Source organism: Athene noctua, chromosome 2 (genome assembly GCF_965140245.1).
Source record: "Athene noctua chromosome 2, bAthNoc1.hap1.1, whole genome shotgun sequence".
Taxonomy (NCBI): domain Eukaryota; kingdom Metazoa; phylum Chordata; class Aves; order Strigiformes; family Strigidae; genus Athene; species Athene noctua.
This window is the reverse complement of record NC_134038.1, coordinates 133,575,835-133,603,622: the sequence shown is the minus strand read 5'-3', so window position 1 is coordinate 133,603,622 and position 27,788 is coordinate 133,575,835. Positions and strand designations below refer to the sequence as shown.

At 40.7% G+C, this 27,788-nt stretch overlaps 1 protein-coding gene across 3 annotated transcripts in view; it reads right to left on the bottom strand.

Annotated features, from left to right (window-relative positions):
* The window catches only part of SCIN (scinderin), a 50,776-nt gene extending 34,124 nt beyond the window's left edge, over nt 1–16,652 (bottom strand). For 2 of the 3 annotated variants that reach the window (XM_074900350.1, XM_074900349.1), the window contains exons 1-3: nt 15,848–16,066; nt 10,515–10,669; nt 8,797–8,958 (exon numbers count right to left, since the gene is read on the bottom strand). In XM_074900350.1, the coding sequence (XP_074756451.1) occupies nt 8,797–8,958; nt 10,515–10,669; nt 15,848–16,046 (516 nt within the window). In that variant the 5' untranslated portion in view covers nt 16,047–16,066. Of the gene's footprint in view, nt 1–8,796; nt 8,959–10,514; nt 10,670–15,847; nt 16,067–16,555 lie in introns of those variants that run through there. The other variant, XM_074900351.1, reaches the window with a different exon arrangement.
* Between the last annotated feature and the right edge of the window lie 11,136 nt (nt 16,653–27,788).

Here is a 27,788-nt window from a genome sequence, read left to right as displayed (position 1 = left end):
CTGACTCAACAAGCAGTGTCTGAAAACATCCTTGATCTGGAGTTCACATGAACAACCTACGCCTTCCTATAAATGCCATCTTCCCTGGTTATTTAAAAAAATATAGATTTTAAAAGCTAGAGAAACAAGAATCTGATTCTTTTCAGCACTAGAGAATAAAGAGAGTATTAAAACCCTGAAAGCTTAAACATCATGTACTGTATAATCTAATAGAAGGAAGTGAGCAGCCACAAGTCACGAAAGTCTCCCAAAGTATATAATATTTTACTGTATTTCCTATGAGCACTAGACAAATGTCTTAAGTATTCAGTGTTACAAGCTTTCAGAAGCTTAGGTTTAGTTAAATTTCTCTTCTCAATTAAATTTTTCTCAACTATTTTTATACGTATCTAATTTTGAGGCCTCATGGTAGAAGATCAGCTGGATATTTACAAGTTTGTCTTCCTGATATAAATTACCCATTTCAATCTCTAGGCAGATTGGGTTTTTAACAATTTAAAGCCAGAAAAAGAGATTTTTCAAAGTTAAAGCCTCTTCTTGACAAGGCTAGTATTTAGATCTGGATTTACCCGATATACAGTCAGCTAGTTATCTAACCATGTCCAACAGACTACTGAGCTTTTGGCTTGTATTTTATTATTCATGTATTTAATTTTAGACATAAAGTGCTCAACTAGGGCCATAATATGTTATTTAGCTCTAACATACTCAGTGCTTTCACAATTTCTTAGCTGTGCTACACCTTCACTATTTTTAGGTTTGTTTTGCTAACCTTATTTTGAATTGGAAGGCTGACAAAAAAAGTTTCCATTAAAATGAAAATAGACTTCAAGTGTTCACTCCCCTCAAAAAAAAAGGAACTTCATTCATCAGTAATTCCAGTGCCAACCCTAGTTTATTTTCAGAAGTTTGTACTAGCAGTATTTATATATATATATATATATATATTTTAATCTCTTTAACAGAGTTTGAGAGAGATGCTAGGCAAGAGAGCTATTCTGCTACCTGATATTAACAGCCATTGATATCAGTGCAATTGTTGGATCACAGTGGGACAATTAGCAGCTGAGGGTGAGAAAATGTTAGTATGAATAATTACAATGACCACCCTAGAGGTCCTGAAGGAGGTCAGGAAGGCAAACTGTGTGTGTGTCATGCATGTTGCAATCATGCATCCCTGTATGGAGGGGGGGCTGTGAAAGCACACCTGCCTTCCAGCTCCAAAACAAAAAAAAATAGCTTATTTCAGAAGTGACAAAACCAAATTTTCCCTTCTAACACATAACATTCTCTGTATTGAGCTGGTGGGCTGCTCAGTTTGGAACCAAATGAAAATACACTCTGCATCCTGGTGTGTTTTCTGGGAAACTTAGCCAAGACTATAAAAGCAAAAGCCAAGAAGCTTAAATCTGTGAAGAACTCGATTTTGGTCTAGTTACAAACATGTCCTGAATATACAAGTGTTTTAAACCTGTATCTCTGTGAAATACCTAGTAATTTCCATGTCCATACTGTAACTGCTGATTTACATTCTCTTAAATGAAGAGACATTAAAAAGCTAAATAAATTACATTTTTCAGAACTCTGAAGCAAATTTGTGGCAGAACTTCAATTTTTGTAGAAAACAACAGTTAAACATTTAATAAAGTCTTACTAATTTTAAAATAAAAAATTAAGATTTCATTAAGGAAAGACTTTAAGCCAAGTATCACAAGCTGGTGTGCCTCCATTCTTTGCTGGCAGGCCCTGATGCACCCTAAACCTGTCCACCTTTGCCTACATCACCTCAACTAAAACAAAATTACCACTCTTAGTTGAGTCAGCTACATCTGTAGTGTGGATCTTGTCATGTCAACATGACATAACTTACACAGATGTAATGTATGTCAGTCAGGATGTCTTCTGTTCCTCTAAATCACAACATTAGGTAAAGGCACAGCTATGAAGCAGTGAAGCAGAGGGGACTTAGTGAAAAAAAAACAAAACAAAACAACCAAAAAACAGGCCTTCAGCTACATCTGCTCACTCCTGTGAAACACCATACAACATTTTTACCCCCACAACTCATACAGAAGGGCTAAACGCAAAAGAAGGTTTGTAGTTATTACTGCCTTAATTAATCTATTTTGGAATAAGCTGCTTCTGTTTATTAGACAGCAGCAGATCAGAGCCTGGGCAAACGACCACATCACAGAAAGCCACTGTAGTGGTTTCACCATGGGTAGGTAGAAGAAAGGCTGATGAGCCTTGTAAAGATAGGTGAGTCAAGAGGAGAGGAGCTGTGATGCATTCCTAAGTGCTCACATGTGAGTGAGCCTAAAATACCACTTCTTGAGGGAAATAAAAAAAAACCTAGCAAAGCTAGAGGCAGATTGAACATGCATGAATACCAGCAAGGCTTTTACACATATCTTATCATGCTTCTACCAAAATAATTAACATGCACTCAGCTGAGACTCCACTCATTCTCATGTTCATTAATAAACAGCTGTTCTGGTGAGGCAAGAGTTCATTTTAGCTGAAACTGTTAAAGTCTAGTCTCTTAAATTAAACAGATTTAAAGGAAAAACGCCAATACAGAATACAAATAGACTTGGAAAAAAGTTTTTATATGAATTACAAACAACAGAAACACTTTCAATGCCTTCAGTTCTCAGTAAAAGCATTTGGAAAACAAACGCGTATTGTTTGTAATTCAAACACCAAGTTTTTGGAACTAAAACAAAGAGTCCTAAACCAAAAGTGTCGAGGTTTGGGTTTTTTTGAAGTAAAGAAAAAGTGCTAAATTAAGAAAACAAAGTCCAAATGGTGGGGAAATAACTGAACAGTAAGACTGAATATAAGTGACTAGGATACAGCACTTTTTGTCAGTTCCCTGACATTCAGGTTTTTTTAGGAACTGACATATATATAAGAAGAGTGTTTGGACTGAACCAGGTTAATATAGGCTTCTGGAAACATTTTTCTCCTTAAATTATTCAATGTTTTTTCCTGTCTTGACTGCTGAATTTTTGATACAGGCAGGGAAAAGAAAAAAAAAATAATTTCACATATTCATCAAATTGGCCTTTTACATTTGTTGAAACTGTAATACACTGAACCATTGAAAGTTGTGGAGTTTTGATAATCCAAAACTCTGAATTCCTTCAGCCAGAATGCTGCTGAGACCACCATGAGCTTGGCCCTGGTACAATTACAGTAGTGTCTTTGTAACCAATCTTGTAGTCTCCCATTTGATTCAATCAGAACAAATTATCAGAATAAAAACAAGTCAGATGTACCACTCATACACTTAACTACATTAATGTTTCCCTCTCACATCTGTTTTACCCATATATTCTAGGAATAGCTGTTGCTGTATTGCAGTGCATTAAAGGGTTAGTACCAGGAGTATATTCATTCTAAATAACAGCTCAAGCAGCAGAGCATCTGGATTTCCTGAAGCATGATGAAGAAAACTAACTTAACTGAATCCTTGTGCATACACGTATGTCCTGTCCACCTTTGCTGATGGTCTCTTTCAGCCACTTTTCTGCATACAAGTCGGGGTGAGGAGAAGCATACCCTGAATATTCTAACTGAAGTGGAAGGAAAGAAAAAGGCTGAATATTTATTTTTTTTCCATCTGATTGCTTTGGGACTGTAATAATTTCCAGAACATTAGAGTTTACACTACTGGAGCTGTAAAAATAATTGTTTCACAGATTTACAGAAAAATGAGAGGCTTGCTTAATAAGATACACTGTGCATACATACAACCACATTTTTAAGCTGTTAATAAGTCCATAAAGTTAATAAAGAACAAAAGCAGCTTAGTTCTTCAAGCTCTGCTACTTGTTTGGCAACTCCCTGCTACAGCACAAGCAATCGTTTAACTCTTAGTCGAGGGAAACTGGGGAAGAGGTTAGTTGTAGGAGAAACATGTGAATGAAAAACATGGAAAAAGGACATGACTAGTTGGTAGCGCAAGGGAAAGCAATTTGAAAGAGAAACTTGCAGTGATGAACTCCAACATGCAAGATTCTGCTCTTCCAGTCCTGTTTATACCCAAACAGTGACTTTACTAAAGCACTTAATATGTTGATTGTGAACTGGTTTCTCTAAAGGAAGAGAAGCAAAGCCACACAGAAGAGATAGTGCAGGCAAGAAGGTAGGGAGATTACAAAAGCAAGCAAAACTACAACTGTGCTTAAGGTTGCAATGTGATGATGAATCATACCCCATAGTCATAATCATAAAGCAAGTATCTGTTGGTCCTTTACTGTAAAATGCAGAAGTTGATTTTATTTTGTAAATATAATGTATAGGAAGCTAACAGTTTTTATGAAAAGCAGCTGTCAAAAAAACTAGCCTTTTTGCTTGATCTATTTTTTTCTAGTGCCTTTGTGCAAGACAGCGATCTTTTTCCTGTTGATATACCTATTATGTCAGGACTTCGAGTATACTGACAGATCCATGATCACACCAGTTTTATTCAGTCTTATACTTTTGAGTTTTCACTTGTGATTCATGGAGCTCTTGAAAAATACATATATTGATTGCTGGATGGCACAAGTTGTTTTTAAGCACATCACAGGCTCTTAAATTTCAAAGCAGCAACCTCTTGGCTGTTTATAAATCAGTTTACAAGCACCACTGTAAGAATGGAAAGAATGGACAGAGTGCATTCCACCTTCAGTCTTAACTTGACATCTATTTATCACCTCACCACCATATGCATTCTTCCTTTGGGAAGAAAGGTAACGTTTTGTTAGCAGAACTTTGATTGTACTGAAAAACTTTCCAGCTTCAGTCAGGCCCAAGCTCAGAACTGCTTGGTACTTATCACACATCCCCCCTTCCCCTCTGCAGCCACTTAATCTCGTAGCACTGCAGCTGTGTCCCATCAAGAGGTAAATCAGAGAGAATTGAGTCTTACATTTTACAAAGCTCTATGTGAACAAATGTGTATTTTTGCTGTTCACTAAGGACACAGCATCACACAGATTTCATACAGCAGAGATTCCCAAACTGAGCTGAGAAGCTTTCAATAATCTGATCACTTCATGTTGTTTTATTGTATTACTACTCTCATTACTTCTGCTCCCTCTTGATAACTAACCAAATTATCAACACATCTCAACATTCACCTTTTGTACATCACAAGTATACAGAGGGCGAACTTCACAATATTGCCAAGTTTCCTTCCCACTTTAAATCAATCACTAAGTAAACTGACAAGAGATTAAAGTCTTTAGCACACCTTATCAGAAATATACATGTATAAACCATATTAACATATGCATCTGAATAATACTAAAATAAGACTGGGAAACAGTGCGTATGTTATTCACTGAATGGCACAGTGATTAGTCTTTTTCCATCCCTTCCACGATCATTTTCCATGCCTTCTCATGTTCCTTGCTGTTTTGAACATTTGTCTTGGTCACGGAGGAAGAGAGAGCAATGTGGCTAAGGGGAGGTGGCCGGAGGATGGGGTCATGCAGGGAGAGCTGCATCTGGAGGTAAAGGGGGACAGCACAGAGCAAGGCCAGAGAGTTTACAGTCACCAAGAACTGCCAAACTCATCCTGGTGCCTCTCACATGGGACACCAGGAAGACCTCCAGCCAAAAGGACAGGATGGAAAGTATGGCAGAAGACAAAAACTTCTGGGAAGACTTGAGCACAGCTATGCCAGGACAGGACACACTAAGCAGCACCTGACAAGATAAGGTGTGCTTTACTCCAGGCCTGTACAAAGCCTTCTCAGCAACTGCCCTGCATTTGTCTTACCTGCCCTGTCCCAAAGGCTCCCTTACAGGGAGATTCCCAATTTTATCAAAGTGTTATGGAAATCCCTTGCAGAAAAAAAAAAACAAACCCACAAACCAAAACCATAAATCAGTGTCTGGCACCCCAGGCACCCATCCTGAATCACCCATTGCACTGGAACATCAGTCTGGTGATCATAGCACTCATGTCATGGTCTTACAGAAGACTGTTTGAATAAAAAGTCTTTACACATTACCCACAGCTAATGACTCCACTCATATCAAAGACAGTGTTTTCTCTCCCTTCTGCTTCGGTTCTAGCCTGGAGAGTTCAAAGGAGGTAAGATAAGACCTGGGCAGGATATTTGAAGTGCTGTAAACATGGTTTAGTAACTTATCTAGGTATGAGGTAACTATCAGAACTTGAACTGTAAATGTGAACCTAGCGGGAAATGCACATAAATACTCTTTACTTAAGGCATTATCACCAGGAAGGAAACCTTAGTGACCAATAATGACTTTATTCCTGATCATTATTACCTTTCTTAATTTTCCCTTATCTGTTCAAACCACGGGTTTGAACTACTGCAGTAATTGGGCTCAATGGGAAAACTAAAATGATTTTTCATTATATTAGATAAGTGGCTTGACAAAATGTAAATGGAGATGGACTGCACAAGCAGTTCTGCAGTCCATGGAGACCATCCTTCTGGTTAGCTAAGAGACTGGGGAAAGAAAGTGTCAGAAATTCATCTTATTTGACATGCTACAGTAATTTGATATTCAAAGCACTGACCATCAGCTCATTATTTTATGCAACTACTGGCCATTATTCTCAGACAATGATTTGTTAGTGCCCTGTGATAAATCCCAAGACTTGAGAGCAACCCTATTTAAGATCCATTTTATTTCAGTTAAGGAATATACTTGAGCCCAAATCCTTTTTTTCTTTTTTTTAAAGGACCCTGAAATTCAATTAAAAGTTCCTTTAACTCACCCATTTAAAATAAGCCTCTAGTCATAGAAAATTTCAATCTGAAATACAGTTATTTCAGCTTGAAATATAGTCCTTATAAAACATACTCAGGATTTCCACTGTGATAGTGTATCTTCTACCACACCTGTTTCTCTATAGGCACTTCACTAGAGTCACATATCTTCATCTTGAAGTATGTCACACATTGCCTTTTAATCTCCCCCAGGAAAGGTCTGGTTTATTTAATAACCTATGATGGAATTACGATGAATGTCTGGATGCTGAAACACTTTTTTCCTTAACTTGTTAATACACCCAAGAAAACCCATCCCTTGTATACCACTGACTCGGCAAGACCAAGAAGTGGTCTTAGTCATGTGATTTGACTGACATTTCCTATAGTGTGGTAGAAGAGAGATCTGGGTGTTCACATCTAATCTTTCTTCCTACAAAGGCACAGGGTTGCATTGCTGCTTGGCCTCTGTCTTGTCAAACAGGAAATCAGAAACCAGAGTGATGTTATAATAAAAAAAGGCTCACTCAGTATGAGAAATCAAGACTCTAAACCATATTACATTTAATTGCTTAGTGACAGTGCTTTCCTCTCAGTACATCTCATCAAAAGAGATGAACCCCAAGCTACACATATAGCACCACTATATACCCATAGTGCATTTCATTGTGTCATTGTGTGCATGTATGTCTGCAGTGTGACCCGAGTAGCTACTTTGGGTGAACTGGGTAAATGTATCGCAGTAAGGGTCAGGACAAGTCGAATTCATGGAGTATACCCAGCTCCATAGGGTGTCCATGGAAGGTTAACTCAAGAAAACTCAAGCCCTGTGACAGCCTGACTGCAAATGCAGCATTTTCTGTCAATGTTTAGTTCCAACTTTCCCATCTCCCATGGGCTAACTCTGAAAGGGAATAGATGATTTGGGTTTTCTATGTAAAGTGACACTGAAACTGTTTGGATACTGATCACTTGACTGTTTCAGATGATTAGACAACACTGCCATAGGAGGAATGGGGTATTTTAGGGAAACGCTGGTTGGTGTTCTGTCTGAAGGCTACTAAACATAATAAAAATCAGACTTAACCAATATAGCTATGTGATACCAAATATCTTGAATTGTCACACTAGGGCATGCTTTTCAGAGGAAAAAGCCAAATGCATAACATGAGTTCAGAAGAGCTCCTTTTTCAATAGGTCAGGGAGCTCTTCTCTGAAATCTTGCTGAAGTAGCTGACCACTTCCTTGCAAAGCACTGCAGATACTGCCTTGTAGATAAACTGTGTGCTTTCATTTCATTTCTTTCATATGGTCTTAATTTTGTACATGTCAGCATATCAGGCATGGGAATAATTTCAAATCGATAACTAGCAACTAACTAGTGTGGACTACATCCCAGCTGCTACTTTTAGGATCAAAAAGTCTTAATGTGATTTCTGAGGTGACAGTACTATAAGTCACCTGAAGCAAGAAAAATTATCTTACCTGTCCATGTGCTTCCACACTGTCTCTACCTGCTTTCAGCAGAAAGCCTTAAAGTATGGGATTGCTTCTCAAGTGATCTCATGAAATATTCAAGTAATTTTGTAACACATTGCATGACAAGTTTATTATGACAACTGCTTTTGCAGCTATTTAAGGTGAATTGCCACAATCAAAGTCTTAGGAAGAAATGTTAAGAGAAAGGTCCAGTCTGTGTTCTGCTCTGAACCCTAGCACTGGTCTCAATCAGATGGTAGCTGGTGACAGAGTCAGAAAGAACTTACTGTGAACAGCTTAAGGTTCAAACATCAGCAGTAAAAAAAAAAAATCAAAGCCTTGAGTGGGAAAGGGAACTGTTTCCTGAAGGATAATCTGTGCATAGTTCAGAAAACATTTAGGGCAGCTTTGAACCTTCAAAGTGTTGTGACACTAAAACTGATTTTCTAAAGCAGATTCTTTCTATCAGTTTAGGGGGGTGACAAAACCAGTTGTGCATTTCAGGGGATGATTCAGACCTTAGAAGGGATGCCGTATCTCTTACTTTTTGGTGTGTTTCGCACTAGGAAAGACTTACAGTTCCAAGGTCAATAATGAAGCAATCTCCTTTGTTGAAGCTTGTCCAAGCCAGGGGAACTTCTGTAGCCCTTACAACTCTCCGGCCCTTGATATGTAGAAGCCTCTGGGCACTCAGATCATTAGTAACAACATGATTAAATCCAGAGGCAACACCACCTGCCTGAATAAAACAAAACAAAGCAGCAAGCTTTATTTCAGCTTGATTTCTGCAAACTTACCTTTCTGCTGCAGATGGCGAGCTAACAGGGGAAAAAAATAATTTATGCAATGAGACATGAGCCAAAATAATATCGTTTAATAGTGCTGACCACTGACCAGCCAGACACGGGTAACACTGCTGCTGCTGAACTCTCAGGTGTGAACCTTTATCTGCGGGAGCGGATGCCACCCTGCTTCAAAGGGTTTTCAGATGAACAGGGACAGGGAAAGCACAGGATTTACAGCAATCTCCTGTATCACCCAGAGGATGAGGTAATACTGAACCACACTGTTAGGAGAAGAGTCAGGAGGCTGTCAAATAAGGACTGAGGAAAAGCAAAGGAATACACAGCTCCTGTATGAGTTTTCCCATCTTCCTTAAATCTCAAAGGTCCAAGTGGTTTTAGTGCCTGGTTGTGTATAGAGGGAGGGGTAATTTCACAGCAGCTCCATAATTTTATGAAAGGAATCTTTGAAATTTAGGAGGCAACCTAGCAAGGAGCACCAAAGTGGGGGAAATGAGACCAAACTGTTGATTTCCAATCTATAAAGTGTAAGATTAATTCTAACTTATTCCTGTAAACTGGCTTGGCTGTCTGCCTCTGAGGCAGTATTCCCCACTCCTTCAGGAGATCCAGACCTTGGATTGGAATAGAAACTGGCTCTTGAAATTACAAAGGAAAAAAAAAAAAAGTAGAAGAGTGGGCAGTCACTACTAAGGTCTCTTACACAAGCAGAGTTAAAAGCTTCAAATTGGTTGTGTATACTGTGACAAGTTACAAACCTCCATAATGGGAAAAAAAAGGCTGACTGAGCAATGGTTCCCAGAGCTCCTATTATAGGGAAATTCCCAGAAGATACATTACTTTATTCTTAAAAAAACCCACAGATATTGCAAAAAAATCTCCTTCCAAAGATTCAGCTTCTGGAAGTGACACAAGGAGTCTGACATTACAGCTTTTTAAAATAGAAAGTCTTCCTAAAAAAATATTTGGGAGTTTACTTCAGAGAAAAAAAAAACTGCAGTAGGACTATAAAAGTACCATTTTTAGACTGAAGTGAGGTTTTGGTCTTTTCCACTCTGTTCATGTTTTCAACCACTTAAGCACATTGGGTCCTGCATTTGAACAAAATTATTTGGTCTGCAATATAGACATGGTTTCTGTGCGATTTACTACCTCTCAAACACAGAGAGTACCTACCGTGAGCTGCCTTAGACACACAAGTATGAAATCTCAGGATAGCCTGATTTTTTTTTTTTTTTTTGGGGGGGGGGGCGGGGGGGAAATCATTGAGAAAGGTTTGCACATATCAGAAAAGGCATTGGTAAACAAGCTGCTGCTTTCTGTACAAGTACTGGGACTCCTATGGTTTTAAGACAGATAGCTCAGATCTAAACCCACTAAGCATTAAGAAACAATTTTAAAATTTTTCATTTACAATGCAAAATATCTGATTTTACTTGGGACACAATGTTACGTATATTTTTAGAATACATTTTGACAGCTGGCTTTTTACCTTATATTTAATTCCTCCTTTGAAGTAGCCCACAAACTCAGTAGACTCATATCCTTGAATTTCTCTACTCTGCACAGGCTTTCCTCCTAGATAGTCATCCATCTGAACAGCAAAAATAGCTGCAGCTGTGCTTTCATCCTGGGTACATTCTTTCCCTGAAATAAGATGAAATATGTCTATAAAGCACTAATATAACTTTGAATTCTGTCAAAAAAAAAGTGACAATCAGGCAATGCCTTCCACAGGTTGTACAGCCCATGTATATGTTGAAACAAAGCACTACATTGTACCAAATGCATGACCAACCAGACCATTTTTAACTACTTGTAGAACCGCCTTCATAAGCAAGAAAAAGTGAAAGTTAGCCAAGTTTGTCTTTGCTTAGGCTCTTTGAAAAAGAGAGTATTTTAATTCAGTGAGTTTAACATGGCAAGCACCTGCAGTAATGATTTTTGAACTTTGAGTTAGAGTGCAAAGACAAAGGACGGTCATGTCAAAGGACTGATTAGATGGTCAACCATGTATTTATGCTAAGAACAACTCACAAAGCCAAAAAGTTAAAATAATTGAAAAGCAGTCCTCCTGACACAAGCAAGGGTATTTTGCTTAAATATCTTCTACTAGATTGCCTGGTACAGCTGGGAGAAAGAAAAGCAGCTTTGGGGCTCATATTTGCTTCATGAGGTCATACTTTGTTTTGTACCTTTCAGAGATTAGCCTCTTCCCAGGACTGTGACAAAATGGCCTCCATACCTAGTGTGGTGATGGCCTAATCATGCTGCAAAGCAGGCTGTATATTAAAACAAAACTTTTTAACATGGGCCCATACGTTTTGATGAACATTTTCAGCAATTTTGACTGTTTCAAGAAGAGCACAAGTAGGATGGAGTCTCAGAAACCAGGCTTCAAGAACTTTTGAAGAGTAAGGAAAAGTGAGATTTTCCTTTTAGTTTTTATTTTTTCTTTCTAAATAAGAGGAATATGCTGGTATACAAGCAACAGTTCTCAAGAGCAGATTCTCACATTAACAGTCTGGACAGATACCTCTCACAGGCTGTGGGAGAAGGGCAAATGTGTAGTGAGGTGCTCGTGTCACAGGAAGCCTGCTGATGAGGTATTAAGAATAAAGCATAGGAGAGGGGGGACAGGGATGCCTAAGGCGATCACCAACCTAGCTCCTCTTTTAAGGAGAACAAGTGCCCTATGGTCCAGCAGCACAAAAGCCTCAAGACAACTTTGCACTGCTCACCAACTGTGCTTCTCCCAGAAGTGGTGCCACTATTGCCACCACCATAGCTTTTGTGGGGACACAGGTGCAACAGGAACCCCCAGAAAACAGCAAGGATGAAATATGGAAGGGATCCAAAAAATAATGGAGGCATGGGGAAGAGAAGAGCATGAGGTCTGCCCAAAAAAGGTAAAAAGATATTACTGGAAGTAGAATGTAACACACGAACATCTGGAAAAAAAAAAAAAATCCCCATCACTCACTGATAGCACATTGCCACAAAGCAAGTGCTTTCTTAGACCTGGGTACCACCTTAAAGTTAGCAGTAAATTTTGAGGCTTGTTTTGGGGGTTTTTTGGGGGGTGGAGGTTTTTATTTGCTGTTTTTATTTGTTTTGGTTTTGTTTTTTTTTTTTTTTTTTTTTAAATAGGGTTATTAAGCCCATTAGGACTAGATACTTCAGATTTACTGCTTGCAGTTACACAACAGGGTTCACGGTCAAAAAAACCCTGGTTTTAGAACAGTGTTAGAGATAAGAACCACTACCAGGCTTGGTGTCCCAGCTGCTATGAAATAAAATACTCAGTGAAACCCTAGTTAAAAAAGTGAGCATCAATCCAAGTGTAGGTTATTCAAGCTTACATGAAAGACAGATTTACCTTATAGTCTGAGACACAAATGACTATAAGCCAGAGTACATATGAAAAATACACAGATTTTTACCAGACTAGATCCTGATTCATATGGACAGGTCTTGCCACTTCATGTCTGTGTAAAAGGATTCAAAACCAGTTAAAAACATAATGCATTTTTTTATTCAAGATACTAAGTGTATTATAGCCAGTCTTGCTCCCACAAGTAGCCTCATATCAGCACAGCACATGCTGTTTCCACTAGTGATGGTTTCAATTTTAGACGTCTCCCTTAAGCTTAGTTTAACTACAAAGACATCCCTCAAGTGTCAGCGTGGACAACTGAGCCAGGATCTCTGAGTAAAGTTAAAAACGGAAACAGCTACAACACAGATCCACACCGATTGCTTGGCCATGCCAACATCACTGCAGCACCTGAGTTGGCTTGTTCAGAAACTACCTGACATGGACAGCACTTCACTGTATCCAAGATATTTGGTAAAACAGGGGCTTTCGCATAAGAAGCTTCAGGCTGACAGAACAATTGTTTGGTCACTTTAACCCCAGGACAAGACTGTCAGCGCATCAAGGTCTCAGACCATCCTCCCATGGTCTAGACGACCTTCTAACCCTTGGGTATGCCCACGCAATGTATTAGGAGGAAGTTTCCCACTATATAATATAAAATTCATTGATCTGCTTTTATTCTGAATTTAGGGTCTTTTTTGATGAAGTTAAAATCCATTTGCTCTATGCCACCATTATGAGGTCCCCACAATAACACAAACGCCAGACAGGAGGAGGACCGTACGTGGTGATGCAATTCTTATCCCTCCCTGCCCTCCTTGTCGGGCTGCTTGGTGCTAGGTGTGATTCCACCTACATTCCCCCGAGCCATACACCAATCTGTGGAGATAAGGACTGACAACCCTAATGAGCCTGTCTCCTGCCCCCACTCTGATTGCTCCGAAAGGGTTATAATGGCCCATCATCTCCGGATGGCCTGGCACACCTGTGCCTGGGATGCGGTCAGATGGAACAGTAACAGGGTTGCATGTTATTCAAATTCTTGTGCAACTGCTGGAAGGTACCATATAGTATTTGACAAAACTCAAATTATCTTGGACCCTATAAACTGTGACCACCAGAGAGAACTTTTGAGCTCTTCTGGATTGTAGTGGACCTGTGACCAGCATCTCCCCTGAGCTGGGACACCTCTCAGGTACCAAAACCCTTAAGGTGTCATCTGCTCCAGATGGAAGGCCAGGGTGAAGTCAACCTGCTCGAGCTTCAATTATCACCCGTTGAGGAATGCCAAGGCATTGTGAGTATTTGCTCTAAACTCGAGAGGAAAATTGTCTTTGAGCTACCTTCTATTTCACCTGTTTATTGGTGTGTGTGAGTATGTACCCTTGCCCTTGTGCCTGTGTGTTTGTCCCTTTTGTGTTCATTTTACTGAATCCAAATACCTTTATTTCTGTATGTATATGTCTGGTTTGTGTATGCACATGTATATATGTATAAATTAAGGTACCGTTAAGTAAGTTAGAATGAATCTTGTCATTTTAGAATCTAAGTCGCTTTTCTATTTTGTATTGACAAACTGTTGTTATTTATTAATAAATCTAGATTATTTTTACTAAACCATTACTGTGTCAATACTTTCATCCGCCACACCATGTCACCAAATGGCAAGGCCCTTTTAAGTATATAAGTCAAAAGTCTGTAAGGTTTCCACCAATCCAATTTCACAGGAGCTCTTTCCATTCCAGTGTCTGACAGGTAATGACAGCTGTAACTGTTCAGAGATGCCTTATGGGAAGTCTTCAGAAAGACCCTAGCGAGGTCTTCCTGGCCCACAGGTTATACAGCTTTTGCTCATGAGGGAGAAGTTAAGTGTATGTAACAGCAGTGAGAATCAGTCAGCAAAAATACCAAAATTATTAAAATTCCAGCCCTGGGTGTGACTACCTTTTTCCATACACCTTGTATGAAGTTCTGGTCTCCTGTTGCTAGTCAGCATGCAGCGGTGTTTGAGCACCCCTGTCCCACTACAGGTGTATCTTGCAAGCAGGAAGGGGTTTCCCAGGAGCTATCTACACTGCTGCCAACCTGCCAGCTGCACAAGAACAATGTGTGCCCAGATTACCCACAGCTATTTACAGTTATCTGGATATCACCACATCAGCATGAGATGCGCATCAGTGTGTACAACTAAAGCTCTTTAGGCAACAGCAAAGAGGTTTTAATTAGTGCAAGTGTCGGTCACTGTTTTGACTTCCAGTTGCAAAGACATCTTTTCATCTTTCCCTGGGAAGCATTTACTATATCTTAGCTTCTACATAAGTAGTTCTAACTTCATCAACAAAAGTCTAAATAGCCAAACCCTGCTATTAACTAGCAGCACTGCTGACATAAGAACATCTGACAGAAAATCATTTACGGTGCCATCTATGATTATACTCTTGTCAGAGATGGACACTATCCCGTGTGCCAGCTGGATAGCTCATAAAACACGCAAAACTAAACAAGCTTCAAACATTTATGCAGAAACAATCCCAGCTTTATCTGCTATTTTTCAATGCGTTCAAAAGCACAAGCGAGAATCACAGCAACCCAAACACATTAATGCTGATACATGCTGACCTGTCTTTATGTGCATTCACCGGGATAATTGCCAACAAACACAAACCTGATGGTGAAACAAGAAGAAATAGATCTCAGACAGCTACACTGCTATGACTGTGGTCAGATGCCTTGGTGACCAGACAATAAAGTCTCAAGAAATCTCCAAAAGACGAGAAAGCCATCTAAAATGCATCCTTACATCAGATACCTGTTTTGTTGTAAACACTGTGCTAGCGAAGGTTGAAGGCAAAGGACATAAGCCCAATTCTAGTATTCCTCGTTACTTCAGGAGGGGCTTTACTGGGCTGTCAGACTGGTATTAAAGAAAAGAGGTTTTACAGAAAGCCTGGCGACTTTGCTTCCAATCTCTGTATCATCAGAAAGCAAAACTAGTCTAGCTGAAAAAGGCAACACCCCACAGCGCAGTGCAACAATGCCAACGGGAGGTGAAATTTTGGTCCTAGTGGGAACAGGGGCAAGAAACCTTTTCATCTGAAATGAAGGCAAGCTTTCCCTTGCAAATCTTGGTTGGATGCAGCCAAGACTTGACTTTAACTTTCCACCGCTTTTCCAAACCGCCCTCCCAAAGCAAGCAGACGTCCACCTTTGTGCCACAGCCCCCCTTCTCACCCCCGGAGCCCCTCAGCAGAAGAGGCACCCAGAACCGCTGAGGCTTGGCATCGCCCCGACCCTCGGGGCAGCCCTACTTGTGCTGTTAAAGCGCCTCAAGCCGGGCGCTCCAACGCACACGGCCCTCCCGCAGCGGCAGTGGGGAGGGGGATCCACCTCCCCAGCTCCCTGGCGCCCAGCCCCGCGGTGCCGCTCCCGGTGCCGCTCCGGCGTACCCAGCCAGTAGTGGAGGCGGTAGGCGACGGCGGCGCCGCGGCGGGCGGTGCACAGCACCAGGTACGCGTCCCCCACGAAGAAGTCTCCGTGGCGGCTGGGGGGTACCGGCACCAGCTCCAGCTGCTCGACGCGCCACACCTGCAGCCCGCTCCGCTGCCCGGCCTCGGCGAAGACCGACGGGGACCGCTCGGGGGCCATGGCCGGGAGCGAGGAATAGGGAGCCGGGACTCAGCGCTGCTCGCACCGCCCCACAGCCCTTATAGCGCCGGCCCCGGCCCCCGGGCGGAGCGGGGCGGAACGGGACGGCCCCGCCCGCAGCCGCCGGGGCGGGGAGCCCGGTGAAGGGTGGGGGGAGCCCGGTGAGGGGAGCCCGGTGAGGGGTGAGGGGAGCCCGGTGAGGGGTGAGGGGAGCCGGGTGAAGGGTGGGGGGAGCCGGGTGAAGGGTGGGGGGAGCCCGGTGAGGGGTGGGGGGAGCCCGGTGAAGGGTGGGGGGAGCCCGGTGAGGGGTGAGGGGAGCCCGGTGAGGGGAGCCCGGTGAGGGGTGAGGGGAGCCCGGTGAGGGGAGCCTGGTGAGGGGGGTGAGGGGAGCCCAGGGAGGGGGGTGAGGGGTGCCTGTGCCAGCCCTCCCCGGCCCCCGCGGGCGGCCCCGGGCAGCCCGGCCGAGCATTTTTAGTCTTTAACACGCCTACAAACCTCACCCGGCATACCTTTTCCTTCTCTGCCCCAAAGCCGTCGCGGAGGTGTTGGGAAGAATCAGCCTTCCTTGCTGCAAATGGGCAATTAGTGTCTTCTAGAATGAGAAGGGGGGGGGAAAATATCAAGAAAGCAAAGCACAACCAGCCTAACCTAACCCGGGTAGCTACGGGTGTTACTGTGCTGTGCATTTGGTTTATGTAATTATCACATCTGCCTTGTTTTTGTAAACTGCTCATATCGGAATACAAAGAGTTTTTACAGCCTTGCGCTTGCTGCTGAGCTCTTGTTTGTACCACAGGTTGGAATGGAAGAGCACAGCTCTCATTCTCCATCCAGTAATTCCATTTTGTTTCTCCAATATTGCAGGAATCTTTTTGTAGGGAGGAAAATCTTGTATCGTTTTGAAGATTCTAGATGAAGCCCGGAATTTTTATAAATTTCCCTTTCTCAGAAAATGGAAAGTATTGTGTTGGTGTTTTTCCAATACCATGCAACAACAACCCAAAGGAGTTAAACCTAGTTCCTACTTGTCCTTTAGAAATGGTTGGTACAGCATCCTGGCAGGCTGTTACAACATGAAAATTATAGCAAATCACTGCTTTCAACTAATTCTGATAAATTCATCTGGATAGGATACAGGTAGGTACAGCTCAAGCTGTCAGTATATCAAAAGATACATTTCAGGGAGCGCTGTGTTTAGGTCCATTATCATAACCACCTGAATTAATTTTGAGGGTCCTGATTTCCCTACTACTTTGTTTTAGCAAGTTAATACAACCAGAGTGCAAGTATCCACCTGCAGGTGGATTGGGGCTACCTCAGTAAAGAGGGAGAGGCACTGCTAAACCCAACAGAGCAGCTGGAGAGCAGCTTCCCTGGCAGAAAGTTTAAAAATGCACCACATCTAAGAAATGCTTTTAACTGTCTTCCCTGCTTTCTTTTCATACTGTCTGGTGTACAGTATAGCTATTGAGAGAAAAGATGCCGTTACACAATGTGTACCTACTACCACCTCCCATTGTCGTGAGCATCCTGTCATCAGCTTGCCAGACCGAGGTGTGCAGGCACCCTCAGCTCTATTTCCACTGTTTAAAAGAGAAACCTGTGGGTGTTCTGCTTTATCCAGGGTCCAGCTGAACATGTTACAGCTCACCTTCACCAGTTCATGGCCAAGCATTTTATTCCTCATTCTGCCAGTGCTGAGGGCTTGGTGAGGCTGAGTCTGCTTGATAAAGCACTATGCATCCCAAATGAAATACATTTCTCAAGACAGTTCCCCATCTGAAGATGAAAAAAAAACTTTAGAAAGAACATCCAAAAAATTCCAGCAGTTCCAGTTTCAATATAGTATCAGATGTTTCAAAATATTCATAAGCGGTTTCTCAGTTTTACCCTTCCATCTATGCCAGTTGTTCTTTTCACTTTTACTCACTTAATTACACCAAGCCCTTTTTCTTCTTCTTCTCATTGCATGCTTTTTTGCATTCTTGTGCGTTAGTTAGCTTTAGTCAGTGTGGTAGAATTTACCACATATTCTGTAATTGTACGGATTTACTGTTTCTTCTGAAGTTGGCAAGTTGCACTCACTTTGGAAATGTGCTGGGCTTTGCCCATACATGAACTCAAGCCAGCCCCGTGTTACGCAGCCTCATGTCTACCACTTGTCTGCCTGTCTCGCCAAGCTAAGGTTGTTCGTGCACAGACTGCACAGGCCAGTTGAGTCAAATTTACATCTCCTTATTCTAGCTTTAACTTTTCAATCGACAGACCAAATACTACTCTCAGCTGTAATCCCCCTTGCTGTCATGAGATGCACACTAATGCTATTTGTCCAACATTGACTGTGCCCAGTATCACACACCAATGGACAAAGGTTCATGACACAAGTTTAATTGTTTTGTCTCGGAGTCTGTGGCACAACGCAGACACAAAGGATGTTAGTACTGACTGCAGAGTTTTCTCATGCTCAAGTTTGTTTTACTAGGATTACATACTATCACTTATTGGCTGCTAGCCTGGGTTGAAGTTTGTATCATAAGTGCCAGGATATTTGTTTGTACTCTTCAACATTAATTTTTATCTCTCTGCAAATCTTGCTTTTGCAATCTCACTCCTTATGAAAGTCGTACTACCTTTTGTCTTGATCCATTTCCATCTATTTTTAATAGCAAAAATAAGCACTGGCATTGTTAACATTACACAGATTTTCATAACATTTTAAATAATTAAAAACTTTCTAACAGGCAGTTATTCAAAAATGAAATATTGAAGAAGAAAAAGAGAAGTAACCTAGGATTTGTACATTCAAAAAGAACAGATGAAATTACTTTTTATGTACTTTTCCATGTTGTTTGTTGTAGTAATTGAAGTGGAAAGGACAACAAAACAACACAGGTTTTGTTACTCAGAAGTCCTGGGTCAAATTGAAATTACCTCAGTCATTAGAAATTGCACTGTAATGGATTTCAGACTTCCTTAATGTTTCAAAGAATTCTGCTCTAATCCCCTAAAGATTATATTTTGCTGATAAACTATGGCTTTCTCAGAAGGATGGCAAAGGCCTAGTGCTGTTTTAGCTTTGGAGTCACAAAGTGTTCTGGGGGGGGTGGTGTTGGTAGCAGAGGAGGGGGCTACAGCTGTGGCCCCCTGTGAGAAGTTTCTCGAAGCTCCCCCAGCTCCAAGTCAGGCCCACCGCTGCACCAAGGCCCGGCCAATTAGCTGTGCCTCTGCGATAACGTATTTAAGAAGGGGAACCTGGGAGGAGGAGAAGGAGTTACGAAGAGAAGTTGTGAGAACGCCTGTGTGAACACCGAGGTCAGTGGAAGGAAGGAGGAGAAGGGGGGAGATGCACCAGAGCAGGGATAGCCCTGTACCCTGTGGTGAGACGGCAGGGCCACCCCCCTGCCACCCAGGGGGTTTTACGGTGGAGCAGATGCCAACCTGCAGCCCGTGGAGGACCCCACACCAGAGCAGGTGGCTGTACCCAAAAAAGTCTGGGACTCTGAGAGAAAAAGAAGCCCAGTTGTAGTTTGGCACTGGGAGAACTGCAACATGTGGGAGTGACCCACACCAGAGCAGCTCGGGAAACGCTAAGGCCTGTGGGAGGGACTCATGTCAGAAAAAGTTCGTGGAGGACTGTCTCCTGGGCGACGGGAACTGCGCTGGAGTAGAGGAAGAATGCGAGGAGTTCCCCCCACCCTAAGGAGGAAGAAGCAGCAGAACTGACCGCACCCCCATTCCCTGCTCCTTGTACCACTGAGGGGCAGGAGGTAGCGATACTGGGAACAAAGCTGAGCCTGGGAGGAAGGGAGGGCTGGGGGAAGGTGTTTAAGGTTTAAGTCCTTCCTCAAGGCTGATGGCCAGTATTGAATTAGAGTTTCAGGAACTAACAATGGAAGGAATGAAAAGGGAATGTGAGGAGAGAATATTTTCAAATGTCACAAGTGTTTCCTTCTGCAAAGTTTGTTTCTTCTTCACCAAATACGCCACATATCTTCCTGAACTCTATGACCCTACCTCAACAATGGGATTACAGATGTTTAGTTTTTCTTCCAGTTTCACATTACAAAGTTTGCTGTACACAGAGTACATGTGTCAAAAGCACACTCTTGTTCAGTCACAGAGGTCAGCCCCTATTCTTATCTGTTCTGTTGCTGAATTATGAATCAGTAGTTATTTCAGTTTTACTCAAATACTCACAAATACTGTGAGTTGACAGATCTAAGCTATATTCTTATTTCCAATATACTTCTAAAAAAAAAAAATAATAAATGCTGATACAGTATGAGCAGAAGGAGAATTAGACCATACAGCTTTAAAAGCCAAGTTATCAAAACCAGGCTACAGAATTATCTTACCCCTTGTTAATTCTCTCCATTCTCTCATCATCCCTCAAACCATCCTGCTCAGTAGCCTGACTTTAATGGGACAGGCTTTAACAAAGACAGAACATGCTGAAGAAAGAATGAAACCTAGTTTCTTCTTTACTGGCAAAATTCGAGTCACGAGGCTACCAGATGAGAGGTATGCAGAATTCCAACCAGTCCACTGACATAAAAGTAGTAAATCCTCCTTTACCTTCAAGAGATGAGTCTGGGTTTAATCCTCCAAGTCCAGAGCAAATAAAGGGCCTTGTGTGGCTTTGAGGCAGGTATCTATCCAAGGCATAGAGAGAGTACGATTACAGTTATGCTATGTGCTCCGTTTGGCAACTGGCTGGCTCTCACCTACGCCCTGCTCTGCTTGCATGAGCACCCTCTTATTCACTGTGGCAGTGTCAGTGCTCCCTGTACAGGCGGTGAGGGGGTTCTGTAGTGGCCCCCACCATTCAGCTGTGCAGGTAAGACACCACATGCTCAGCAGCTGAGGAGCTCTGACTCTCCAAATTCATTCTTCAGCAATGCCCCAAGTAGGGCATGCAGAGGAAGCAGTCTGAATGTTGGCTTCAGTTAAAGAGTCTAGGAAAACATTTTTGACAACAGGCTAGTGAGAAGTGAAGTGTTAATTATTAAGTACGTTGTAGTTCCCTGCATTTTTCTGATGTTCTTCCCCTGAAATATTCAATAAGTAGCATAAAAGCTTAACTGATAAATTCTGATTACATGTTCATCCCAAGCCACAGTATATTATATCTCAAGGAGTCAGAGAGCAGAAATTGAAACACTCTTTTCAGCAATCCCCTATCTTCCATGAGACAGAAGGTCTCCTTCATGTTTATATGACACAGCATTTTATTGCATGGTCATGGGAGTAGACAAGATTCAGAAAAACATTCACAGACTCATCATTTTACCCACCTTGGCTATCTAGACAGAGAAATACTGTCGTTATTCACATCAGTGATTTATCAGCCTGTCCACGTTTCCTGCTCATTGGTCTACCATAGGAATAAATCATGCTGTTCTCTACAGATAGGTGGCTCAGTAAGTTTCACCAAAATGATCCTCCATATCCATAAGTTTACTTCCTTATATTTAGATATAGTGGTCTCAAGTTTGCTGGAGAAAATCTCCAGGTCTTTACAAAGAGTTCAGGTTCAAGTTTTCAATGAACCAGTCTTGGCCAGAAATAGAAAAATGGAAAGGCCATTCTCTATTAAGAAAGATTCAGAGGTATTAGCCAGAAATAATTTCTCGGAAAGTTTGATTAAAACAAGGCTACTTTATAACAGTTGATAATTTTGCTCATTGCTATGAAACCTCTTTCACCCTCTTTTCTCAATTTCCACAGTATTGCTGGGATTCAATTGCACACTGCTTTGTAAAGCAAGATGCCCCATCAGAAATGGTTGGTTCCATTCATGTCATTCACATGGTGCACTAAAGGTTTTACTCTGTCCTAAGGCACACATCAGTATCAGCTGATTGCTCCAGCTCATCCATTTGTTTTGCGTAAGATGAAGTGGCAATGTTTTGGATTGGTGACTTTTTTCCATCACAAAACATGAAGTGGCATCACTTTACATTACAGAGGATGGAAGGCAGTAGGGAATTAAACCTGTTACTGGAATTTCTTTCTTTCTTTCTTGTGTAAAGTTCAAATACATAGCCCTTTTAGGCTAGTTACAGAATTTGTCTGGACAGATGGACATTCTGTAAGTGTCAAAGAGTGGTGTTTACCCATTCTGAATTTGAAAATACTGTAATTTTCATCTGACTATAAATTCAGAATAATCTTTTGAGTGTAAAGGAGTTGTAATTGAAGTTTCTTATTTGCAGCATACAGGTTTTGATGACGGTTTAAGTTATTTTTGAATACTTGGAAAAGAACAAGAATACTGCCACATTCCCATTTACCATCAGTGCCATAATTGAAGTTAAAAGCATCCAAGTAAAACTGAGAAAAAGAGATTTACCCAAACACAAGAAATGAGCAACAATTTGAAGAAAGCACAATCATCTTCTGGACCAATTAGTTAAACACGCAATATCCATTGAGCTCATAGATCAACTCTCCAATGAGATATCCTTAAATCTGTGGAAGGAGTGCCTGAATTATTGGATATGGCAAGCAGGGGAGTTGAGAGAACTCAGGGAAAACAGCTTTCTCCATGTGCATGAACCTGTGGCTCTTCCAGGCATCTACTCACAGAGAGGGAAGGGGAAACAATAAAATCTGTAGAAATGTGGTAAAAAGCAAAACTGCTGGTAGTTATCTAAACTGAGTTAGGATTTCAGTTTAATTCATTACATTCTTTAAATGGTAAATGTTTCCTTCATTAATTCCTTGATAATAATTCATCTGAGAAGGTTACTAAATTTAATGTAAAAAAGGAACAATCTTTGTGACACATTAAACTACGACCCTAAGGAAAGGATATTTTTGCCAAGATTTTAATTGCAGGTGTATTTTGAAATAAAGTTATTCTGACATAGCTTTTTCTCTTGAATGAATATATGTCAATGCCTTTATGTGTTTAAAGGCAATGTGTGTGAACAGCAGAGTACTCAAAGCATGTACACCTCCTACCCCTGTCTAACAAGTAGTGGCTCTGAATTCTCAGGAATAAGCTCACTCATTGTAGCTAATTTCAGTGGTAGATATCCATGGAGTAGGCCAGATTCTCTATTCCAGGCAAAACGGTTGTAAGATTAATTTAACTATGAATAAAAATAGGTTTTAAGCTTATAACTTTTCAGAACAACACAGATCACTGTATTGGTATGTCTGCTTTTAAAATACAGAGTAGCTCATTAACAGGTATCTACAAGTATTAAGCTGAGTATTTCAAATTACACTTTTTGTCAAATCGCATATATGAACTTATTCTGGGTTTGGAAACCATGTATTGAATCTATTTTTTTTCCAAAACATTCATTGACCTTCACATAAAATTTGAAATACCTCTAACAATTTTTTCAGTCTTTAATTCACTGACCCTGAACACTTAATTCAGTTAAATATCTGAAACAGAGAAGAAGGGGAGGGAAATATGAGAAAGTGGAGAAGACTTTCTGTTTTCTAACTTCCTGAAAAAAGTCTGTTTGAAAGTTTCTTGAATTTGGTACACCAACCTGGGAAAATAAACGTCTTCTAGATTGTTCAAAGCATCCCGTTCTTACCAAGCTCATATAAGATAGCATTTACGCCTCCCATGTGTTTTCTAAAAGCTCAAGTGTATTGCTACACTTCAACTAATGAAGGGCTAAAGTGGTTTCAAACTCGGAGAATAACATATTTGAGAATTGTGAATTTTGTTACTGTGTGTCAGCTTTTATATATTAGCCAAGTTTAATTATACCAGCACAAAACACTAATCTCTAACAAGAGTCCTGTCACAGCATTTTAAAATTAATACTCTCAGCATTGCTTTAGTTTGAAGAGGGCAGGAAAGTTTCCTTAATCAGCCTTCCCAAATTAAGTAGTTTCTAAGATCACCGACACTGGGGATCTGCCCATTGAGTTTAGCAGCTCTACAAGCATGGCTGTCTGAAGGAGAACAAAGGCATCCTTAAATTTGTTTCTACATCGGGCTCACCAGATTTAACTTCTTCCTTTTCTCTGAAATATTGAAAGTATACTAATTTGCTAAAAAGCTGCTGAGATCTGCAAACCTGCTGGAGGCGGCTTTTAAAATAGTTATCTTTTGGTAGCACATGTTCAAGATGGGGTCTTGATGTTGCTCAAGAGGTCTGAAGAAAGATCTATTTTAAATCAAAGCTTGGGACTGATTCCTGTTTCAAGAATCCGAGACATACTTACTGGAAAAGGACACAACCTCTCTGTTTTCTGATTAGCACTATGCATATAGAAAATATGGAGGTGCCTCGACATTAAAAGTTGTGCTGTCAACACAACCTTTATTTCAAAGTTGCTTTCATAAATCTAAGTGACAATGAAAGACATGGAGAAATTTTTTTTTTTTTTGGTCACTCATCAAGAACAAGTTTTTTCATGAGAAAGTCTGAAGAACCCACGTTTCATATAAATTCAAGTCTGATTAGCAAATCACGCAACTCCCTCAGCCTTAGACTCCAAGAAAAAAATCAATCTTATAGAAATCAGTTTTCTTAATGTCTTGTTTTAATGAATTTATTATTCCAGAGAAGGCATGTCCTCAGAGACATAAGTATACTATATTTGAATAGCCTGTTCTCCTGTCTTCTCTTCCAATTTCTGTATCCACTGACCAAGGGCAGATACCAGGTAAAATAAAGCGTGAGGTAAAATGCATAACTGATGGGGGACAGATTATTTACACATCCTCAACCCTAGCCAGCATTAGGCATAGTTCCCAGAATAAATGAATCCTCTTACTGTAAAAAAAAAGAACTAATGTCTCCAATATTTATCATCCCCTCATTTCCTTCATGTCAATAATACTATATATATTTGTACTGCCAAACAGAACTACAGCATTCACTCCTTCCAGAAAAAAAATGTTGAACAGTTACAAAGCACTCTTTAGCTTCTCCCTCAAATCAGTAATTTAGGTACCTCTTTTCCCTGGGTCTCCATTTTATCCTCCTAAGGTAGATCCCATGCCACTGTCTCGGTGCAATTCTCTGAGGTCTCTGGCACTCTTCTGTCCCATGTTTCTGAGCTTTGCTCTTGAGCCTTCTTGACTCAATCTGTCTAGAAGCCAAACATAAGCGTTATCTCTATTCCACCCTTTCCCACTTCCTTGCTTTATATATATGACTTCTGGAAGTACATTTCTCAAATTTCTACTTTTAAAAATAAAATCCTGAACAGCATAACAAAAGACTGGGGGATGACCACTCTTACAGGACCTACAATGTTATGAAACTGTGATAAACTGTGTGGTGCTAGGAAAAAAAAATAAATTAAAAAACCCACCAACGAAACAACCAACTAACCCCCCACCCCAACCCCCCAAAAAACCCCAGATCAGTAAAGTCAATAAATGAATTTGATAAATTTCATGGTCTTTTTTCTTCAGTGACACAGTAACACAGCACTATGCTCATGGACTGTGTGCTTGAAATTCCAGTTCTTGAAGTCACTTACAGCTTTGTCCAACTCTTCCTGGATTCAAGACAAACATTTTCTTTACTCAGTGCAAGGTAGCCAACATTATGTCATTATACAGCCCCTGCGTGCTTGGGCATCCGTCAGCTTTTAGAGACATGATCAGAGAGAGGGAAGGGTGCATATTGATAACATTGTTTTAAAATACACCAGGCCCTTATAGTCCCCTTCCTTCCTTGCCTTTTCTACAAGGCCAGAAAACTTCCTCTGCTGGGAAAAGAAAACCGCTTTGGTGTCCTTGGACTTTCTCTGTTTCCAGTTATCTTCACTAGTAATACAGTTTGTTATTTACTTTCAAAGGTACATAACCATCAACAAGAACAATTATCCTCTCAGGAAAACACGTACAGGAACGCATCTGTTTATGACTTTCCACTGGCTGCCAGGTGATTGCTGTTTTCCTATCCATCCCTTGAGATGAACATGCAAGGGGTATCACCGCTACTTTAGTTACTATCTTTTTCAACTGTGTAGGACGCAAGTGAAAATATACTGTTTCTCTTCACAAAGTAGAAGATGGTAGTTAGAGTCTGCTGAGGAATACGCTATTACAGATAATTTTATTATGCTAAGTATAATTTTAGTACAGCCTACATGACAGGCGCTTCCTTGTTTTATTTTTCCAACTAAGAAAAGGCCTCACTGGAGGGAAAGTAGCACTTCAATGTTTATAAAGCTTTATGTTTTAAACAGGTACAGAATAGACCTTGTGTGTTTCGTGCACTGCCTGTTGGTTTGTAACTTGAGGAAGTCCCGTGGTACTAAAACTAAACTGGCTCTTTATTAAAAAAAACATGTGCAGGCATCCTGCAGTGACAGAAGCCTTTCCGGCTATGCATATCCCTCTGCCTCCTCCAAGGCCCTTTCTCCAGAGCTACCTACCCGCCTTCTCTCCAGTCTCCTCTCTGCTTGTTGCCCCTCATCACAGTGTGCACAAAATTCAGTCAGAAGATTCCCAGCCCTTCCTGAGCTGCTACAGTCAGTGGTGACAAAGAGGGTATTAGCCTTATCGAAATAAAAAGAGGCATCCCAGATCCTTTTTCATTTAAGCTTCACTCATTCATTTAGTATTGCACAGCTCTCTTACATGTCTTTTTGGATGCAGTTAGTGCCTTTTAAAAAACAGTCCCTTATTTAAAACAGATTAATATTTTTCTTCCTTATGTGAGCAAAACAGCACATGTCTGTAGAGTGTCAGCTAACTGCAGTTGTGTTATTAAGGCAATAAAATCACTCTACTGCTATCACTGTAACATGATAAGGTATAATGCAATGCTCAAAGCAATGTTTAATGGAGCAGAGAAGTATCTGGCAGAAAATTATTCCTTACATTTTTTCCAGTATGTTAATTTTAATCATGGTCAATATTAGATTTTTTTTATTGCGAACAAATCTGCTATGTTTACCAGTTTTTGTAAATCAGGTCTCAGAAAGATCTTTGTAAATAATAATAAGTCTTTAAACTTTTGATTGTTAGTCTAATGTTAGCCAGGTTGATTGTTTTTTGGTTTTTTATGATTTTTTTTTCCACAGGAAAGGCACACAATTCGTTATTTCAAAGGCCTAGTGTGACAAGGATATTAACACTTTCACCATGACCAGTCTGATCCTGGGTCCTTTTACAGCACCTAAAATTTGCTGATCACCCGAGTACTACATGTGTATGTGCTTCATTTTTCAAATGTATGGGTTTGTGACAGAGGGAGGATGCGGAGAAGTGTCTTTAGTTGAACTTGGGAATAAATTCATGACAAAATATAAACAAAGTTATAGAAATGTTGACAGAGTTTAGATTAGAATTAGGAGTCCTGTGTATAATTCAAACACTGATTTTAATCTGCATGGTAATCATTCACGTGAGTAGGATCTCAGTTCAGGAAATCACAGGACACATGACTAAATCTAGCCCAAAGTACAACAGCTTTAGAGATAACATTGAATTTGAAGTGTACAGGGGGGTGGAGGATGTGCTGAACAGAGTTGTTGAAATCTTTATGTTTGTTTTATATAAAGATAGGTAGGGTAAGTTCTGTACATATGCATTTTGTTAGTATTATTAACTTACAGAATCTACTGATTTGTCTATCGAGTCAGTATGTGTGGGTGGCAGATCTTCTGTGTAGCACTTGCTTCTTCTGGTCATTTCTGAGATCATGGCATTTACTGTTAATCTGTAAGCCTGCTTCCTCCTTTTAGTATTTCAGAAAGTATCCAAATTCACTCTCTGCATTTATATAGGCTGTAGATGTTTTC